The following is a 17,627-nucleotide window of genomic DNA, read 5'->3' on the forward strand; positions in this document are numbered from 1 at the left end:
TTCCTTCCTCTGGCGCCAGCACGTCGTGTTTTCGTTGGCCCCGTTCGGATGGCAGCTGCCGCTGTTTCTGCGGCCGCCTCTTAGTGGTACCCCTTTCCCGGCGTGCCGAGGGCGGTGCGGCCTCCTAATCTGTCCGGTTCTCCTGCGCGTGGTTCCGAAGGGCGCCGGTTTCCCACATCAGGCGGTATGGGCAGGGAGTCACGGTAAGGCGGGGTGCCGACTGCCGAGCGGTACAGGCGGGAGGCGAGGTGGCCTCGGGGCCCGGCCTGGCTAGCGCGACCCCACGTGTGGCCAGTGCTGCCCGCGGCTGCTGAAGGGGCTGGGGGACCTCTGCTGAGGGGAGTGGCTGCACTTGGGTGAGCGGTAGGCACAGGGTTCCCCTGCTCTGCCATCGGCCGGTTCGAGCCCATGGAGCGGGAATACCTTTCCAGGACTTCTAAGAGATCCCGCCATTTCCGCGGAGCTTTCCAGGATCTCATTCAATGGCGATCCCAAGTGAATTTCTCACCACTTCGCGTTTGGACCATATCTTTGATTCCTACTTTAGTTCTTTGTGAGCGCGGTATATTTTGTTAAGTTAATTGAAAGGAGTGTGTGGTCATACATTTTTACAACACCTATAACTTTGTACATGACTAGGCTTTTATTGGGCTACAATAAATGCTTGTGACATGGACATTTACTCTGTAAATAGATCTCAGATTTCTTTGTTATGTGTTTTTTATCCTTTTAAAACTGAGAATTGGGAGCTCTTATTAGAACTCTTTTCAAAAACAGTTTATATTGTTCCCTGGTTTGGGATCTTGAGATTTTTATCTTTAATGTACAAATTTGGTTAATATTTAGCGGTTCCTGAAAGATAATTTATATGTAGGATGTAAAAAGTAAGGTAGTAGTAGTTTACTGAGGTATAATTAACTTTCAGGGAAATCGGCAACGCTTAAGGGTAGAGCTTGATGAAATTTAACAAATCTATAAAGTGTTTATTCGTTTACCTGGATAAAGAGTTTCCACAACTACGGGAAGTTTGTTTAAAAGTCTTTGAAATCTCCGTGAAAGCATTGGTATTTGTCTGGTCACCCAGGTGGGAAACCTGGAAGTGATATTTATTTGACTCATCCTTCTCTCAGTGTTTACATCCAGTTAGATTCTGCACTCTGTTGCCATTCTTGCTTTCCCTGACTTAATTCAGGCCTTAATCATATATTGCTCAGACTGCTACATCTCCATCATCTTCCTCTGATCTTGCTCTCCTAACTGATTCCACACTGCATCCAGAATGATGCTTCTGAAATAAACATAAGATTATGTCATTTCCATGCTCTCATGTCCATTGGTTCTTACTGCTTTCAAAATGAATTCTTCAGGGCCCTTCCCAAGAAGGTCCCTTCCATCCCTTAGTCCTCTCCCCCTCTTCTCTGCCTTCCATGACTTGTGCAGGAGATTTGCTGTTGTACTTGACATTTAATTAATTGTTAAAATACCCAATATCCAGCTTTTGATACTTGTCAACAGCTCTACACCTGATGTTCTGATCCAGGCCGCCACTGTCTCTGACTTGCTTGCTGTTTACCTGTTTTCCCTGCTTCTGCTCTCACCTTTCTTAGGTTTGTTTTCTCCTCAGTAGCCAGAGTAATGCTTTAAAAACAGTAATGCTTAAAGTCTTGCAGTAGCCTTCTCAAAGAAAAAAAAAGACTGTCCTGATAACCGCCTATAAAACTCTCCATATTTGGCTACCATGCTACTCTCAGCTGTTTTTCTCCATAGCTCCAAATGACATTGTATTGACTTATTCATTTTTTTTTAAACTTGTCTTCTCTTCCTTTACCAGAGCACAAAGCTGCTTGAGCCTCAAAAGTAGGAACTTGGTCTCTCTTGCTTACTGTTCTTGCTTCTCTAACAGTTTTTCCTCTCTACATGTGCTGCAGCAGAAGGGTTTGCTCTTCCCCTCTAATTTTAAAGAAGTTGATGTGTAAAAAGTCCTTTCAGTGTTTATCTGCTGAGACTTTTAGGGAAAACAATAAAATGTAATAGAGGCTAAGTGTGCTTGCTAAGATTAATCTTTAACTTAATATTCTAGCCACTATCGGAAGCGATCAGCATCACGGGGACGCTCTGGAAGTCGATCTAGAAGTCGTTCACCCTCAGACAAAAGAAGTAAACGTGGAGATGACAGACGGTCTAGAAGCAGGGATAGAGATAGGAGGAGAGAGAGGTCTCGTAGCAGGGATAAAAGAAGATCTCGGTCCAGAGACAGGAAGCGTCTGAGGTAAGACATTAATCTCCAAAGAACTCTTGATAAATTGGACCTTCTCAGCTAAATTAGGCTTCTTTAAAAGTTTTGGTGGTCCCTTTAATTGGTGGTAGAATTTGGTAGTCTGTTTTCCGGCTTTCTGTTTTAATCCCAGCTGATTTGATTAAGTGCATAAGGGATTTGCCCAGAACAAAACCTTTCTAACAGTGTTTTTGCCCCTCCTTTCTACTGTCAAACAGTATTTTAAGTTTATAAATGTGAGGTGGTATTTCTTGTAATCCAAAGAGAACTTAAAAAAATTTTTTTTTTAATTGGAGAAAAATTGCTTTACAATGTTCTGTTGGTTTCTGCTGTGCAACACCACAAAGAACTCTTAAAGCCCCCAGGAGAGGTTTTAAAAAAAAAGAAGTAAAAGTTGAGGTAATATGCCATTGAGGGGGTTCTAATATAATCCTGCCCCAAGAAAGCCAATCCACGTGTTCAGAGCCACCACTGGAGCTGACTGGAGAAGGGAGAAGAGAACAGAACCATGTCCACTTCTTGTTTGAAATGATTTTAAAGAATTTTTTTAGATTTAACCAAAGAACATCCTAGTTTTTAAAAGCTTATGCTTGATTAAATATTCCTTGGTACCACCCAAACGTTTGTAACTTGCCTTGTGGTGAAAAACAGTCTTTAAATAAAAATAATCTCACATGCCAAAAAAAGTTTTCTAATAAAGTTTCTCTTTAAAATAGGAAAGAAGACACAGTTATACAGGTGCTGTGAACTGATCTCAGAAAGAACTTTATCTTTTTGAGATATTGGTTCTTAGGGAAAATATTCACCCATAACAATGTGGATAGTATTAACTTACTCAGTTTTATATTATGTGGCCTCAGGAACAGTTTCATACAATACAGTCAAGTACTTATTAAGTGTCATATAAGATTTGGTCTCTTACTTTTTTTTTTTTGGTCTCTTTTTGTTGTGAAAATAAAATTACAAGATTTTAGAGCAAGAAGGATTTTGAGATTATTTGGTGATGTCTCTGCATTATATAGATAAGGAAACAGACCCAGAGAGTTGATCTGCCCTGTATGTGTCACTAGTTAGTAGCAGCACCAGGATAGAAATTCTTATCCCCTAATTTTGGTATCTGTAATCTTTCCACAGCCCCATTCTGCCCATCCTTATACTGAGATTTCAGCTGTCTTTGAAATTTAGATTTTGTTCTATAGGTCAAAGATTTCGGACAGCTATTACTACATATTTCCTCCATTTCTCAACGAACATCATTTCGAAATTAGTATCCTCGTTTTTCCCATTGACCACTTGTAAGAATTGGCTTTACTGTTAAACTGATTTGATAGTTAATTGAAATCTGTCTTTAACAATGGTAATAATTTAGAAGCTTCTTTCAGCATGAGGCAGAAACCATGATTTGAAATAGAAGTTCTACTTGGTCATAGAATAAATGAAACATGTCCCCCTTGCAGGCGTTCCAGAAGTAGAGAGAGAGATAGAAGTCGAGAACGAAGAAGATCTCGAAGTCGGGACAGGAGACGTTCAAGGAGTAGAAGCCGAGGCCGAAGATCCCGATCTTCCAGTCCTGGCAATAAAAGCAAGAAAGCTGAGAATAGGTAATGTTAACATTGGTTGTATCTATCATGCAGGTTGGGAACTAACTCTCTCCCCTACACTTAAAAAAAAAAAATCCTTGTAAATGCTGAATTTGGCTACTGCCATGAGCTGTTAGCTTAATTTTATTTCAATAAGTTATAAAGCTTGTAGTGCTTTTAGAAGATACCTAAATTCTGTTAGTTTTAACACTCATAATGCACTGTTCCTTCATTTGATACCTACTGTTAATGATCAGAAGTACATTTTATATACATCTTTGTGGGAACTATGTTTTTTTCTTTGAAGTTATTTTCTTAGTATTTCTACTGTTGATTAAAAAATAACATTTTTATGTTGCTGAGCTGCTATTCATAATGGGTGAACTTTGCTTGTGTAAGTTAAATCTACATATTTCCTTAAGATGTTAGTACTATTGAATTTTGAGATATTAGTTATATGTATTAGACATAATATGTTTACTCTATATTTCTCTTGTTAATGCTTTGTTCTTTGCCTATTACTGTTTCTATGGTGTACTGGCATATATGACTTTGTTTATGTTTTCTTCATATTGGTTATGAAGATTTTTCCTCATTTATTTACTTTATAAGTTTTACTTTTATCAGGTCAGTATTATAATGCCCATTGGGATAATTTTAAATTTAAAATATAAATTCAGAGAAATGAATGAAGTATAAACATGCAGTTTATTAAATAAGTGTAAAGCAAGATTCATGTAACCACCACCGAAGTTAGGAAATAGAACATTGTCTGTATCCCACTGGAAGCCCTGCATGTCCCTCTGCTAACCCAGCTTTCTACTTGCTAGATAAAATCACTGCTGACTTTGGTGTTAGTAATGTCCTAATTGTTTCTTTATAAATGGAAAAAGAATGATTTAGGTTTATGTGTTTTTTAATTTTACATGAATGAGCAATGTCTTCTTTTGTGTTTTTGCTAAACCTTGAGAGTTACCTCTGTTGCTCATAACATTAGTTTATTTTATTGCTGAACCATTATCCTGTGGTATAAATACGTGCGCTCAGTCGTGTCTGACTCTTTGGGACCCCATGGATTGTAGCCTGCCAGGCTCCTCTATCCATGGAAGTTTCCAGGAAAGAATACTGAAACAGGTTGCTGTTTCCTCCTCCGGGGGATCTTCCTGAACCGGGATAGAAGCCATGTCTCTTGGGTCTCCTGCATTGGCAGATGGATTCTTTCCCACTGAGCCATCTTGGAAGCCCTGTGATACAAATTTACCACTTTATGTATCCATTCTGCTGAGATGGTTGTTTGAGTTGTTTTAACTTTGAGGCTGTTGTGAACATTTTTGTATATATGTCCTAGTATACATGTGTATGGGCTCCCCTGCTGGCTCAGACAGTGCATACTCCACCTGCATTGCAGGAGACCCGAGTTCAAGAGTTGGACACCACTGAGCGACTAGGCATATCAGCATATACATGTGTATGAGTTCCCCTTGGGTGTATATCTAGGAGTGAAGTTACATGGTCATAGAATAAACATAGCTTCACTTTAACTAAGTAATCCCAAATGCTTTCCAAAGAGTATATACTAATTACACTTCCAGCAGTATATGAGAATTGTGTCCCTTCATACCCAGTATTAGGTATTGCCATTCCTTTAAATTTGTATTTGATAGCCATGTAATAAAAATATCATTATGGTATTAATTTGCATTTCTTTGATTACTGCTGAAGTTGAACACCTTTCCATACGTTATTCAGACTTCTTCTAAAGTACATGTTTAAAAAATACATGTTAAAAAAAATACATGTTTAAATCTTTTTCTCATTTTCCTATTGGTTTGTTTCTCTCTTTAAAAAATTGATATATAGAAGTTTTTAAATATTCCAGGTAATTGTATTTTGCTATTTGAGTGGCAGATATTTTAGTCTGATTTGTCTTACTCTGTAATGATACTTTTGAGGAACAAAGACTTAGAAGGAAGAAACATTCATAAAATGAAGGCAGTTAATAAAAGGATGAGGAAAACCTGACAAGGGCAGTGTGAAAAAATAAAGTTATAGGCTGTACTCAGTCTGAACATAAAAGATTAGCATGCTGCTTTTAACAGTACGTCAAAAAGATAAGACAAATCATAAACTAGTTGGGTTTATACCAGGAATGGAAAGTTAATTTAACATTAGAAACTCTATCAGTGTGATCCAAGATTCAAGGAGAAAAGTCATGGTTATGTAAGTAGATTCAGGAAAAGCATCTTATTAACTTCAACATACATTAATGTTTAAAAGTTCTTGGCAAACATGAATAGAAAAGTATTTAACAGACTGGTTATAAAATTAGGAAGCACTTTCAAAGAACACGATATAAGGACTTTCGCTACCAGGTATCAAGGCTTGTCATAAAGTTGTAGAAATCAAGAGTGTGGCTTTATTGTAGGGGTAAGCAAATAGATTACTGAAATCTTATAAAGAACCTAGAATCAAATCCACACATATAAGATCATTTAATAAATGACTATGGTGACATAAATAGTGGGGAAAAGTTTTTCCAATAAATGGTGTCAGGGACATTTGCTATCCTTTGATAAAATAGGACTGGCTACCTCCTTCTCTGTGCAAAAAGCATTTCCAAACAAATTAAGAACCAAATAAGATGACAAAGCTATAAACTTTTAAGTAACCATCTTATTTGGTTTTTAATCTGTTTGTAAATGCTTTTTGTGCAGAGAAGGAGGTAGCCAGTCCTATTTTTAGAACTTTATGCTGGAGAATATCTTCTTTACCTCTGGGTATCTTCATCAAAATTGGAAAAATTTCTGGGTGCCTTATTTTTTAAGATTTATTTATTTTTTATTTATGGCTATGCTGAGTCTTTGCTGCACGTGGGCTTTCTCTAATTGCAGTGAGCAGAGGCTACTCTTTGTTGTGGTGTGCGGGCTTCTCACTGCAGTGGTTTCTCTTGTTGTGGAGCATGGGCTCTAGATGCTGTGGCTTTAGTAGTTATGGCTCACAGTTGTAGTTGTCCTGTGGCAAGTGGGATCTTCCCCAAACCCATGTCCTCTTCATTGGCAGACGGATTTTTTTTTACCACTGAGCCACCAGGGAAGCCCTCTTAAAAGCACCAGTCATAAAGGAGGGGAAAGGTCAACTAATTTGATTATAGTACAGTTAAGGAATTTAACTCATTTTTAGATGCCATAAGGTCAAAATGCAAAGTTGTTGGGATTTGAAATATTACATATATCAGTTATCTTATACTGTTAATGTTTTGGTATAGTTCTCCATTTGTTACATTTTTAATTTCTTATTTAGATTTTTGTAATTATTTTTACATGCTGTGTCCAATTTACTTTTGGTCAGTTTGCAGATACGGAGTAATATTTGCAGTTAGTGTTATGAGGTTAATTCTTCATTGTATTTCCAAATTGCTTATAAACGGTATATAAAAATTCTCCTGAGGCTTGGAAGTTTATTTCTTACTTAAGAAGTAAAATACAAGTCTAAGTGTTTTAAAATGAATGTTTCCAAAAACAGATGATGTCCCCCTCTCTTTTTTTTTTGGCAGGTCTAGATCCAAAGAGAAAACAGATAGTGGGGAAAGTTCTAAAGAGAAGAAAAAAGACAAAGATGACAAAGAGGATGAAAAAGAAAAGGATGCTGGTGTATGTTTACTAACATAAAAAATAGTATAGTATTGAATTTGTTTCTGTAGTGACTGGTTTTTGGTTTTAATGCTGTATGTTTTATTTTTAAGTAAATGATAGCAAATTTGTAAAATACATATAAAATGATAGTTTTCCCCATGAGAACATTTTTCTGAAAGTTACGTATCTATACACATTATCTAATTTTATATATAAAATGTGATCATTACTATATGCACTATTCTGTGCCTTGCTTTTTTGTTGCTTTGAAATTATGAATTACTTTATCAATATATAAGGTCTTAAGAATAATAAATCGCAGTATACAAAGAGGTATACTATTATATTTATAAGAGGTATACTAATATATATATTATAACTTAAGAGGTAGAATATCTTTCTTTTCCCTTTTGTTAAATGTTGAATATCTTTACATAGCTGTTTACATAGGTAGTGCTTGTTGTTTTTTATGCCTGCATAGTGTTTTGTTGAAGAAAAGGTAAATGGGTATTTAGGCCCTCTCTAGTCCACAGTTATAAACAATGGTAGGTTAATCCTAGTACACATGTGTTCTGTGAATATAGTATAGGGTAAATTAATACCAGTAAGATAAATTACTTTGTCAGTGGGTATACAGCTTTCCCTCAGTATTGGAGGGGGATTGGTTATAGGACCCCTTTGGATAGCAAAACCTTCTGATGTTCAAGTCCTTTATATAAAATGACTTAGTATAACCATAGGTATCCTCCCTGCATAGGTTGTCATCTCTAGATCACTTACGATACCCAATATGATGTAGATGCTGTGTGAATCGTTGTAAATACAATGTAAATCCTGTGTTAGTAGTTGCCAGCCTAGGGCAAATTCAAGTTTTGATTTTTGGAACTTCCTGGAATTTTCTTTTCCTGCATATTTTTGATCCAGTTTGTTGAATTTGGAGGATGCGGACTCAGATCCAGAGGGCTGGCTCTAAAGATTTAACATTTTGATTGATCGTATCAAATTGCCCTCCACAAATATTGTGGAAATTAAGATTTTAGATGTGAAAATGTCTGTTTCTTCACATTCTTGCCAACATGGGCATTTTGAAATTTCATTTTTGCAAATGTGATAGGAGGTAATTGATTTCTTGTTATTTTGAGTTATGTGTGTTTAAACATGAGTAAATATTTTTAAGTGCTATGAACATAATGTAAACCAATAATTAAATAAGGCATTTTTAAGTTTGTTTACTATTTGCAGTTTTCTTTGAATTGCCTATTCATATCTTTTGCCCATTTTACAATATATTACAGCTTCACTTCCTTTTTTTTTTTGAGGTCAAATTTTTTTTTAAGGGATCTGCTTGCTGAGCAGGTTATCTAAGAAATTAACACAAGAAGTCTGGAGGTCTGGTTTCTGCTTTAGTTTCTACTATGGAATGACTGGGTGACCTTGAGAAAAAAACATAAGCTTTCAGGGGCTCATCTTCAGAGAGTATGGAATTATGAAGGATGTAAATTCAGGGACATAGGTTTCATTTGTTTAAGAAATAAATTTATTTTAAAAATATAAGTATAACCATATTATAAAATATATGGAAAGTCAGAAATAATTCTCTGTAATTCTAGATACCTAAATGCCATCATCATTGCAGTTTAATAGTATTTTCTTTGATTGTTTTTTTACATGTGTGTTTCTATACCTATTTATATAATTGTAGCATGTATAAAATTTTGATTTTTATGATGCTTAATCTTTAAGTCCTTGATTATGACTGTGAAAATGATTTGTCTTTCCTTTGAAGAGTATTGTTGATAATCATGATGCAAGCTTTCCTAGGCTGTTTCTAGGAAACTTAGACCTAAGGGCTAAAAGATCAGAACTTCTTAATGATGTTGATAAGTAACTTTCATTTACTCACTCGTTTGAAATAGAAAATTGTGATTAAAAAATCCTTCTCATGGAAGCAGCCTTGGAGAAGTTTAAAGGATTTACAGTTGAGAGTAATAATTAGGGAACTTTGCTTGCCAGTTCTTTCGGTTTCCACTTTGAGGAAGAAGTTGAATTCATGTGTGCATATTGGTAGTGACTAAAAGGAGAGTAAGTTATAGTATTTGAGGTCTGTCTGGCTTTCCCTGGTGGCTCAGGTGGTAGAGCATCTGCCTCCAATGCAGGAGACCAGGCTTCGATCCCTGGGTGGGGAAGGTCCCCTGGAGAAGGAAGTGGCAACCCCCTCCAGTACTCTTGCCTGGGAAATCCCATGGATGGAGGAGCCTGGTGGGCTACAGCCCATGGGGTCGCAAAGAGTTGGACATGACTGAGCGACTTCAGTTTTCTGCTTTATTAGTTGAAGATACTTTTCATTGTGATTTCATTTTGTTAGTTTATTCCTTAATATATTTAAAAGATGTGTAATCTAAATCTGGTCAGAATTTCGGAGTTTTGTGTAGACACCTGTTTTTCCTTTTCTTTTTTGATACTTTGAAGAAGTTATTTGGAGTGTCAGTAGGAGTAAAACTGTTGATCCTTATTTTCTTCTCTTTATTTTTTATTTTCACCCAAGAACTTTGACCAAAATAAGCTAGAAGAAGAAATGAGAAAGCGAAAAGAAAGAGTAGAAAAATGGCGAGAAGAGCAACGTAAAAAGGCCATGGAAAACATAGGGGAACTGAAAAAGGAAATCGAGGAGATGAAACAAGGGAAAAAATGGAGTTTAGAAGACGATGATGGTATATTCATTTGTTTGCTAATAGCGTAAATAACAATTCATGTAGAATATTCTAGTATTATAAGTAATAGACCATTTTTTATTGTGAAAAAATATACATAATGTTTACTATTTTAACCATTTTTAAGTGTACAATTCAGTGATATTGAGCAAATTCAGTGTTGTGCAGCCATCACCACTTTTCCAGAACTTTGTCATCATTCCAAACAAAACCCCTGCCTTATTCAACAGTAATTCTCTACCCTGCCTCCCCTTCCTCTTCATTTCTAATAACATCTAATCTACTTTCTGATTCTATGAATTTGCTTATTCTAAATACCTTATATAAATGGAGTCGTGTAATATTTGTCTTGTGACTAGGCTTATTTTATTTAGCAAAGTGTTTTCCAGGTTCATCCATGTTGTAGTCTATATCATAATTTCCTTCCTTTTTAAGTCGGATAGTATTACATTGTATGTATATACCACATTTTGTTTACCTGTTCATCTGTTGTTGCATATATAAGTTGTTTCCATCTTTTGACTGTTGCAAATAATGCTTCTTTGAGTATTGGTGTGTGCATATCTGATTGAATCCCAACTTGCAGTTCTTTTGGGTTTATACCTAGAAGTGAAGTCACTAGATTTATTTTGAGGTTTTTCAATGCCCCTTTTCATATTTACTTTAAAATTTTAATTGTAGAGTAGCATTCAGTAAGGATCACTGATTTTACTTTAGAGTGGAGAGTTGGATTCTTATGGGCGGTCAGTAAATAGCTCTTTAATTTTTTTACTTCAGATATTAGTAGTGAGGGTAAGTTAAAGGTATGTTTCCAAGTCCCTCTGATTTTTTCCCTAACTTAGAAGAGCAGCATTTCCCCTGCACATCTTGATTTTTTTTTTTCTTTTTTAAATTATGAAAGTATGATAGTACATTTACAAGAAACTTGGAAAATACAGAAAAAAGTTACATATATTTCCAGTATTTTTACAATTATTTTTTAAGTAGATAAATTAAGGTATTTAGTTGGAGTTTCAGTATCAAACTCTCAAAAGTTAATGGAGTGAATACATAGAAAAGTAGAAGGATATAGTAGACCCCAAAAGCACTATGAACCAATTAAACATAATTAAGATTTACAGTTTTCACACCGAAGCAGGATACAAGTTCTATTCAAGTTTCCATAGACTGTGAATCAAGAGACACTGGAACATATCCAGGGACATAAAGCAAGGTGCAAAAATTTCATGGTCAACGTGTATTGAAATCATACAATCTGTTCTCTTATCATGGTGAAATTATGTTAGAAATCAATATCAAAAGATATTTGAAAATAACACATATTTCAAGTGCAGTGTGACATTTACCAAGAGAGAACTTTGACATAATTGTTGAAAGTCTCAATTAAAAAAAAAAAAAGAAAGTCTCAATAAAGTTAAGAGACTGAAGAAACAGAGAGTGATTGCAACGAAGAAAGCAATTAAATGAGAAATTAGTATCAAAATGAGAAATTAATATCAAGGATACTTTAAAAACTCCATGTATTTGGATAGAAATTGTCCACTTTTAAATGATGGTTGTATCTAAGAAATCATAATAAGGAAAATTAGAAAATATTTGTAGCAGAATAAAAATGAAAAGAGAATTTATGAGAATTGTTGAATGCAGCTGAAGCTGCTCAATACAACTAAATGCAACTTCACAGCTGATTTTGATGTGTAAGATGTTAGTTAAGTGGAGTAATGAGATTTAATAGGAAAAGGGAATTTTGCCCTTTTTTTGTGTGTGTGAAAATCCCTGTAAATTTTACATTTTCTGTGAAAGTTCAGCAGAGTGTTTTGTTCTGAATGGATTAATGGATTATGTCTTTAAATGGTGATAATGTTGTTCAGTCACTAAGTTGTGTCTGACTTTGTGAGCCCATGGACTGCAGCCTACCAGGCTCCCCTGATGATAGTTATGTAAAAAACACGATATTGTCTTTAGAATATGCTATTAATTTTTTCTTCCTCTGATTAAAGAAAAGTGATTGAAAGAAGAGAAATAAACACATCCTTTTTGCAAAGTTTTTAGTGTTGCTTCTATTAGTGTGGTTGTAAAATAATATCAGAGGTCCACTTTTTAGACGTATTAGTGTTTCTTCCTCTTTTCAGTTTAATGATTTATCATTTATTTCTTTTATTATTAGTATTCTTCAAAACTAATATTTATTTGATTTAAAACCTTGCCAGTATGAGTATTTGAACTGTATTGTGCCTGGGTTAATTGATAAGGAGGGTATTTGGGTAGTTAAGAGAAAAGGCTTTAATAGTAGGAGTGTGGTCTGATTGTGAAATATTCCCTGTTGAAACGCATATTCAAAGTGTGTTCTGATATTTTAGATGATGAAGATGATCCTGCAGAGGCTGAAAAGGAAGGAAATGAAATGGAGGGTGAAGAGTTAGATCCATTAGATGCTTACATGGAAGAAGTGAAAGAGGAAGTAAAAAAGTTTAATATGAGAAGTGTGAAAGGTGGTGGGGGAAATGAAAAGGTATGGGATTTTTTTCCTATTTTATTTTTAAAAATTTATATTCCTAGTTGAATAACTTGAATTCAGTGTTGCATTGACCTACTACTGACTTGCATGGCTTTATAAAGTTAATGATTTTGTTTCCTTCTGCATCTCAGAAGTGTCCGTACTTTTTCTAAAGAGCAGAGATACTAGCAAATTTTAACTGCAAATGTCCCTTTAGAAGTCATCTTTACTATTATCATGTTTGTTTAGTGTTTTTGCTTACTTGTTACTTTCTCAGTAGGTCCTTTTCCAACACTCCGATTATTTATACTCCTGATCCTCTTTAGTCTAGGTTTTCTTTTTCTTAATAGAATTTATTACCTTTTGACGAATTGTATAATTCAATGTTGTGTTTGTTTGTTCCTTCTTTCTTTCCTTCCTTCTTCTAAAATCTTCCCAAGAGCAGTGATCTTACCTGTTTTGTTTATTGATTCATCTTAAGATCCTGGGATAGTATTTGGTTTGTGGAATGAGTGAAAATTACTATTTACTAGTATTTTTAAAATATATAAAATTACATACTACATACCCAATTACCTATGTATTAATGTGTTAGGAAATATAATGCTATTGTATTACATTTTTAAATTTAAGTAAGTCGGTAAGGAGAAACTGGGCTACTGTTTGTTTTTGCATTGGTAGTCACTACAACTAAGTTAATTCAAATTATAAGTTGTTACAGTTATCATTGTGTTTCATTTGGTTTATACTTTGTGTTTGAACTTTCGCAAAACATTTTACATTCTTTTTTAGAAGTCTGGTCCAACGGTCACAAAAGTTGTCACAGTTGTCACAACCAAAAAAGCAGTCGTAGATTCTGATAAGAAGAAAGGTGAGCTAATGGAGAATGACCAGGATGCCATGGAGGTAATTCTTCTTTAATTTTTTACTTTGTTCATGATACCATAGAATGAAACAGCAGCCCACTCCAGTATTCTTGCCTGGAGACTTCCATGGACAAGGGAGCCTGGAAGGGTATGGTCCGTGGGGTCATACAGAGTCAGACATGACTGAGTACACAGCACGTGATACCACCCTATGAGTATTTATAAGTAAGTATTGATGGAGGTGTGCTTTTCAGTTATGCAGTTTACTCTTAGGAGAAATTCTTGCTTTTCTCAACAGTATTGTAGCCAGATATCCAAACTGGTAGAACATTTTCACCTCTTTGACCTCTTGTATACCTGCTTTTTTTAAATTGAAGTATAGTTGATTTACAGTATAGTGTTAGCTTTAAGTGTACAGCAAAGTGATTCAGTTATACACACACATACATATTTTTAGATTCTTTTTCATTGTAAGTTGCTATAAGATATTGCATGTAATTCCCTTTGAAAGTGTGAAAAGTGAAAATATTAGTCATTCAGTATGTCCAACTGTTTGCTACCCCGTGGACTGTAGCCCACCAGGCTTCTGTCCATGGATTTCTCCAGGCGAGAGTACTGGAGTGGATAGGCATTCCCTTCTCCCACGCGATCTTTCTGACCCAGGGTTGAACCCAGGTCTCCAGCATTGTACAGTAAATCCTTGTTGCTTATTTTATGTATAGTAGTTTGTGTCTATTAATCCCACATTCCTGATTTATCCCTCCCCCTTCCCACTCCCCTTTGGTAGCCGAAAGTTTGTTTTCTATGACTGAGTCTGTTTCTGTTTTGAAAATAAATTCATTTGTATTTTTTTTTTTTTAAATAAAATTATTTTTTTTTCTTTTTTTTTTTTCCATTTATTTTTATTAGTTGGAGGCTAATTACTTTACATCATTACAGTAGTTTTTGTTATACATTGAAATGAATTAGCCATGGATTTACATGTATTCCCCATCCCAGTCCCCCCTCCCACCTCCCTCTCCACCCGATCCCTCTGGGTCTTCCCAGTGCACCAGGCCCTAGCACTTGTCTCATGCACCCAACCTGGGCTGGTTATCTGTTTCACCCTAGATAATATACATGTTTCAATGCTGTTCTCTTGAAACATCCCACCCTCGCCTTCTCCCAGAGTCCACAAGTCTGTTCTATACATCTGAGTCTCTTTTTCTGTTTTGCATATAGGGTTATCGTTACCATCTTTCTAAAGTCCATATATATGTGTTAGTATACTCTAATGGTCTTTATCTTTGTGGCTTACTTCGCTCTGTATAATGGGCTCCAGTTTCATCCATCTCATTAGAACTGATTCAAATGAATTCTTTTTAATGGCTGAGTAATATTCCATGGTGTATATGTACCACAGCTTCCTCATCCATTCGTCTGCTGATGGGCATCTGGGTTGCTTCCATGTTCTGGCTATTATAAACAGTGCTGCGATGAACATTGGGGTGCACGCGTCTCTTTCAGATCTGGTTTCCTTGGTGTGTATGCCCAGAAGTGGGATTGCTGGGTCATATGGCAGTTCTATTTCCAGCTTTTTAAGAAGTCTCCACACTGTTTTCCATAGTGGCTGTACTAATTTGCATTCCCACCAACAGTGTAAGAGGGTTCCCTTTTCTCCACACCCTCTCCAGCATTTATTGCTTGTAGACTTTTGGATAGCAGCCATCCTGACTGGCGTATAATGGTACCTCATTGTGGTTTTGATTTGCATTTCTCTGATAATGAGTGATGTTGAGCATCTTTTCGTGTGTTTGTTAGCCATCTGTATGTCTTCCTTGGAGAAATGTCTGTTGAGTTCTTTGGCCCATTTTTTGATTGGGTCATTCATTTTTCTGGAGTTGAGCTGGAGGAGTTGCTTGTATATTTTTGAGTTTAATCCTTTGTGTGTTGCTTCATTTGCTATTATTTTCTCCCAGTCTGAGGGCTGTCTTTTCACCTTGCTTCTAGTTTCCTTTGTTGTGCAAAAGCTTTTCAGTCCCATTTTTTAGGTCCCATTTGTTTATTTTTGCTTTTATTTCCAATATTCTGGGAGGTGGGTCATAGAGGATCCTGCTGTGATTTATGTCGGAGAGTGTTTTGCCTATGTTCTCCTCTAGGAGTTTGATAGTTTCTGGTCTTACATTTAGATCTTTAATCCATTTTGAGTTTATTTTTGTGTATGGTGTTAGAAAGTGTTCTAGTTTCATTCTTTTACAGGTGGTTGACCAGTTTTCCCAGCACCACTTGTTAAAGAGGTTATCTTTTTTCCATTGTATATCCTTGCCTCCTTTGTCTAAGATAAGGTGACCATAGGTTCGTGGATTTATCTCTGGGCTTTCTATTCTGTTCCATTGATCTATATTTCTGTCTTTGTGCCAGTACCATACTGTCTTGATGACTGTGGCTTTGTAGTAGAGTCTGAAGTCAGGCAGATTGATTCCTCCAGTTCCATTGTATTATTTTTTTTATTCCACATTTAAGTGATATCATATAATATTAGTCTTTCTCTGACTTACTTCACATGGTATGATGTTCTCTAGGTTCATCTGTATTGCTGCACATGTGTAGGCCAAATTTTGATTCATCCTTGTCCCTCATCAGGACATCCCAGACATAGAATAGGGAGAGAAGAAATGAAGTGACAGAATGAAATTTTTTTTTTTTTTTTTAATTTTTTACTGTTAACATTCATTGTAATGATTTATATAGAGAAAACTATGGCAGAACTTCATTAAAGCTGCGTTAGAGTTAGTTTTCTGTTTTAGCTTTATGCTGTTACTGTAGCTTTCTATAATGGCAAAGAGAAACTAAAAAAAAACTAAGCTAAGTTGGAAAGTTCAGAAACTGAAGAGGAAGAGAATGTTTTTTAGGAGTGGAACATTTTTAAAGTTAGGAATATTTCTTCCCATAGGAAGATAGTAATAGATTTAACTCTTAATTTCTCTCTTTTTATTACAGTATTCTTCAGAGGAGGAAGAAGTTGATCTTCAGACGGCTCTTACAGGTTACCAGACAAAGCAGAGAAAGCTTCTAGAACCGGTGGATCATGGAAAAATTGAATATGAACCATTCAGAAAAAACTTTTATGTTGAAGTTCCAGAATTGGCAAAAATGTCTCAAGAGGGTAAAATTTGTTTATTCATTTATCGGTTATTGTGGGGGCAGGGGGAAATACACTTCACCTTGCCTGGGAGGCATGTTGATAGGCCTGTGAGTTGATGGATGAGTAGGAGAAATGTGCCTGACTTATTTGGAGAAATGAGAGTGAACTAGAACATGAGAAGTCATTCTAGAGAGTGAGACTACATCCACAAAGATTAGGAATAGTTAGAAATTAGTGTGTTTGGGGAAACATTTTAAAAAATGAGCAAAAATTAGTTTGGCTTACGTAGTTGAGCTTTTTAGGGGTGAAAATACTCTTCATGTGAAGTTAGCAAGTAGACTATTATGTTTTTCTCTTATTTGAGAATTACAAACCAGTATGAATCTGTGTGATATTGACAGAAAAAACATGATCTGGGCAACCCTTGCTTAAAGAACAAGTGGTTGTATTACTTGTGAATCACTGTTCTTTTATTGCTGTTAGAATTTAAGTCAAAATAAAAGCCAAGTTGTAGAAATCAGGGTGTTTCTTTTGTTCCTAGTTGGTTGCAACAGTAATCACTTTGTCTGTCAGAGCTGTTCAGTGCATTGTCATGGAGCTTTTATATGGAATTATCTTTGGGAACACTAAAAAAGAATTGATTCTTAATCTTATCATGCCTCATTGAAAAGTAGAGGGCACTAATAGAACAATATTTAAGAGTTTTTAATCTGGATTTTGTTTTGTAGAGGTGAATGTATTTCGGTTGGAAATGGAAGGCATTACTGTCAAAGGGAAAGGTTGCCCCAAACCAATTAAATCTTGGGTTCAGTGTGGAATTTCTATGAAGATCTTAAATTCTCTCAAAAAGTAAGTGTTCAACAGTTGTCCACATATTTCAAAATCTTGCTACTGAAAATAACCTGTTACACAAATAATTCCTTTGCTTATGTTTTTACTCTG

The 17,627-nt window shown here is 35.6% G+C and overlaps 1 protein-coding gene and 1 non-coding gene across 3 annotated transcripts in view; both read left to right on the plus strand.

Annotated features, from left to right (window-relative positions):
• Positions 1-17,627, plus strand: part of DDX46 (DEAD-box helicase 46) — a 53,566-nt gene continuing 35,939 nt past the window's right edge. For both annotated transcript variants that reach the window (XM_020908020.2, XM_020908021.2), the window contains exons 1-9: positions 1-203; positions 2,081-2,269; positions 3,733-3,876; positions 7,409-7,505; positions 10,033-10,198; positions 12,559-12,710; positions 13,488-13,601; positions 16,541-16,706; positions 17,414-17,534. In XM_020908020.2, coding sequence (XP_020763679.1) covers positions 187-203; positions 2,081-2,269; positions 3,733-3,876; positions 7,409-7,505; positions 10,033-10,198; positions 12,559-12,710; positions 13,488-13,601; positions 16,541-16,706; positions 17,414-17,534 — 1,166 coding nt within the window. In that variant the 5' untranslated portion in view covers positions 1-186. The remainder of the gene's footprint in view (positions 204-2,080; positions 2,270-3,732; positions 3,877-7,408; positions 7,506-10,032; positions 10,199-12,558; positions 12,711-13,487; positions 13,602-16,540; positions 16,707-17,413; positions 17,535-17,627) is intronic.
• Positions 9,602-9,673, plus strand: TRNAW-CCA (transfer RNA tryptophan (anticodon CCA)). Its single transcript has one exon. It is a non-coding gene; the product is annotated as a tRNA-Trp (tRNA).

Source organism: Odocoileus virginianus, chromosome 3, assembly GCF_023699985.2.
Source record: "Odocoileus virginianus isolate 20LAN1187 ecotype Illinois chromosome 3, Ovbor_1.2, whole genome shotgun sequence".
NCBI lineage: Eukaryota > Metazoa > Chordata > Mammalia > Artiodactyla > Cervidae > Odocoileus > Odocoileus virginianus.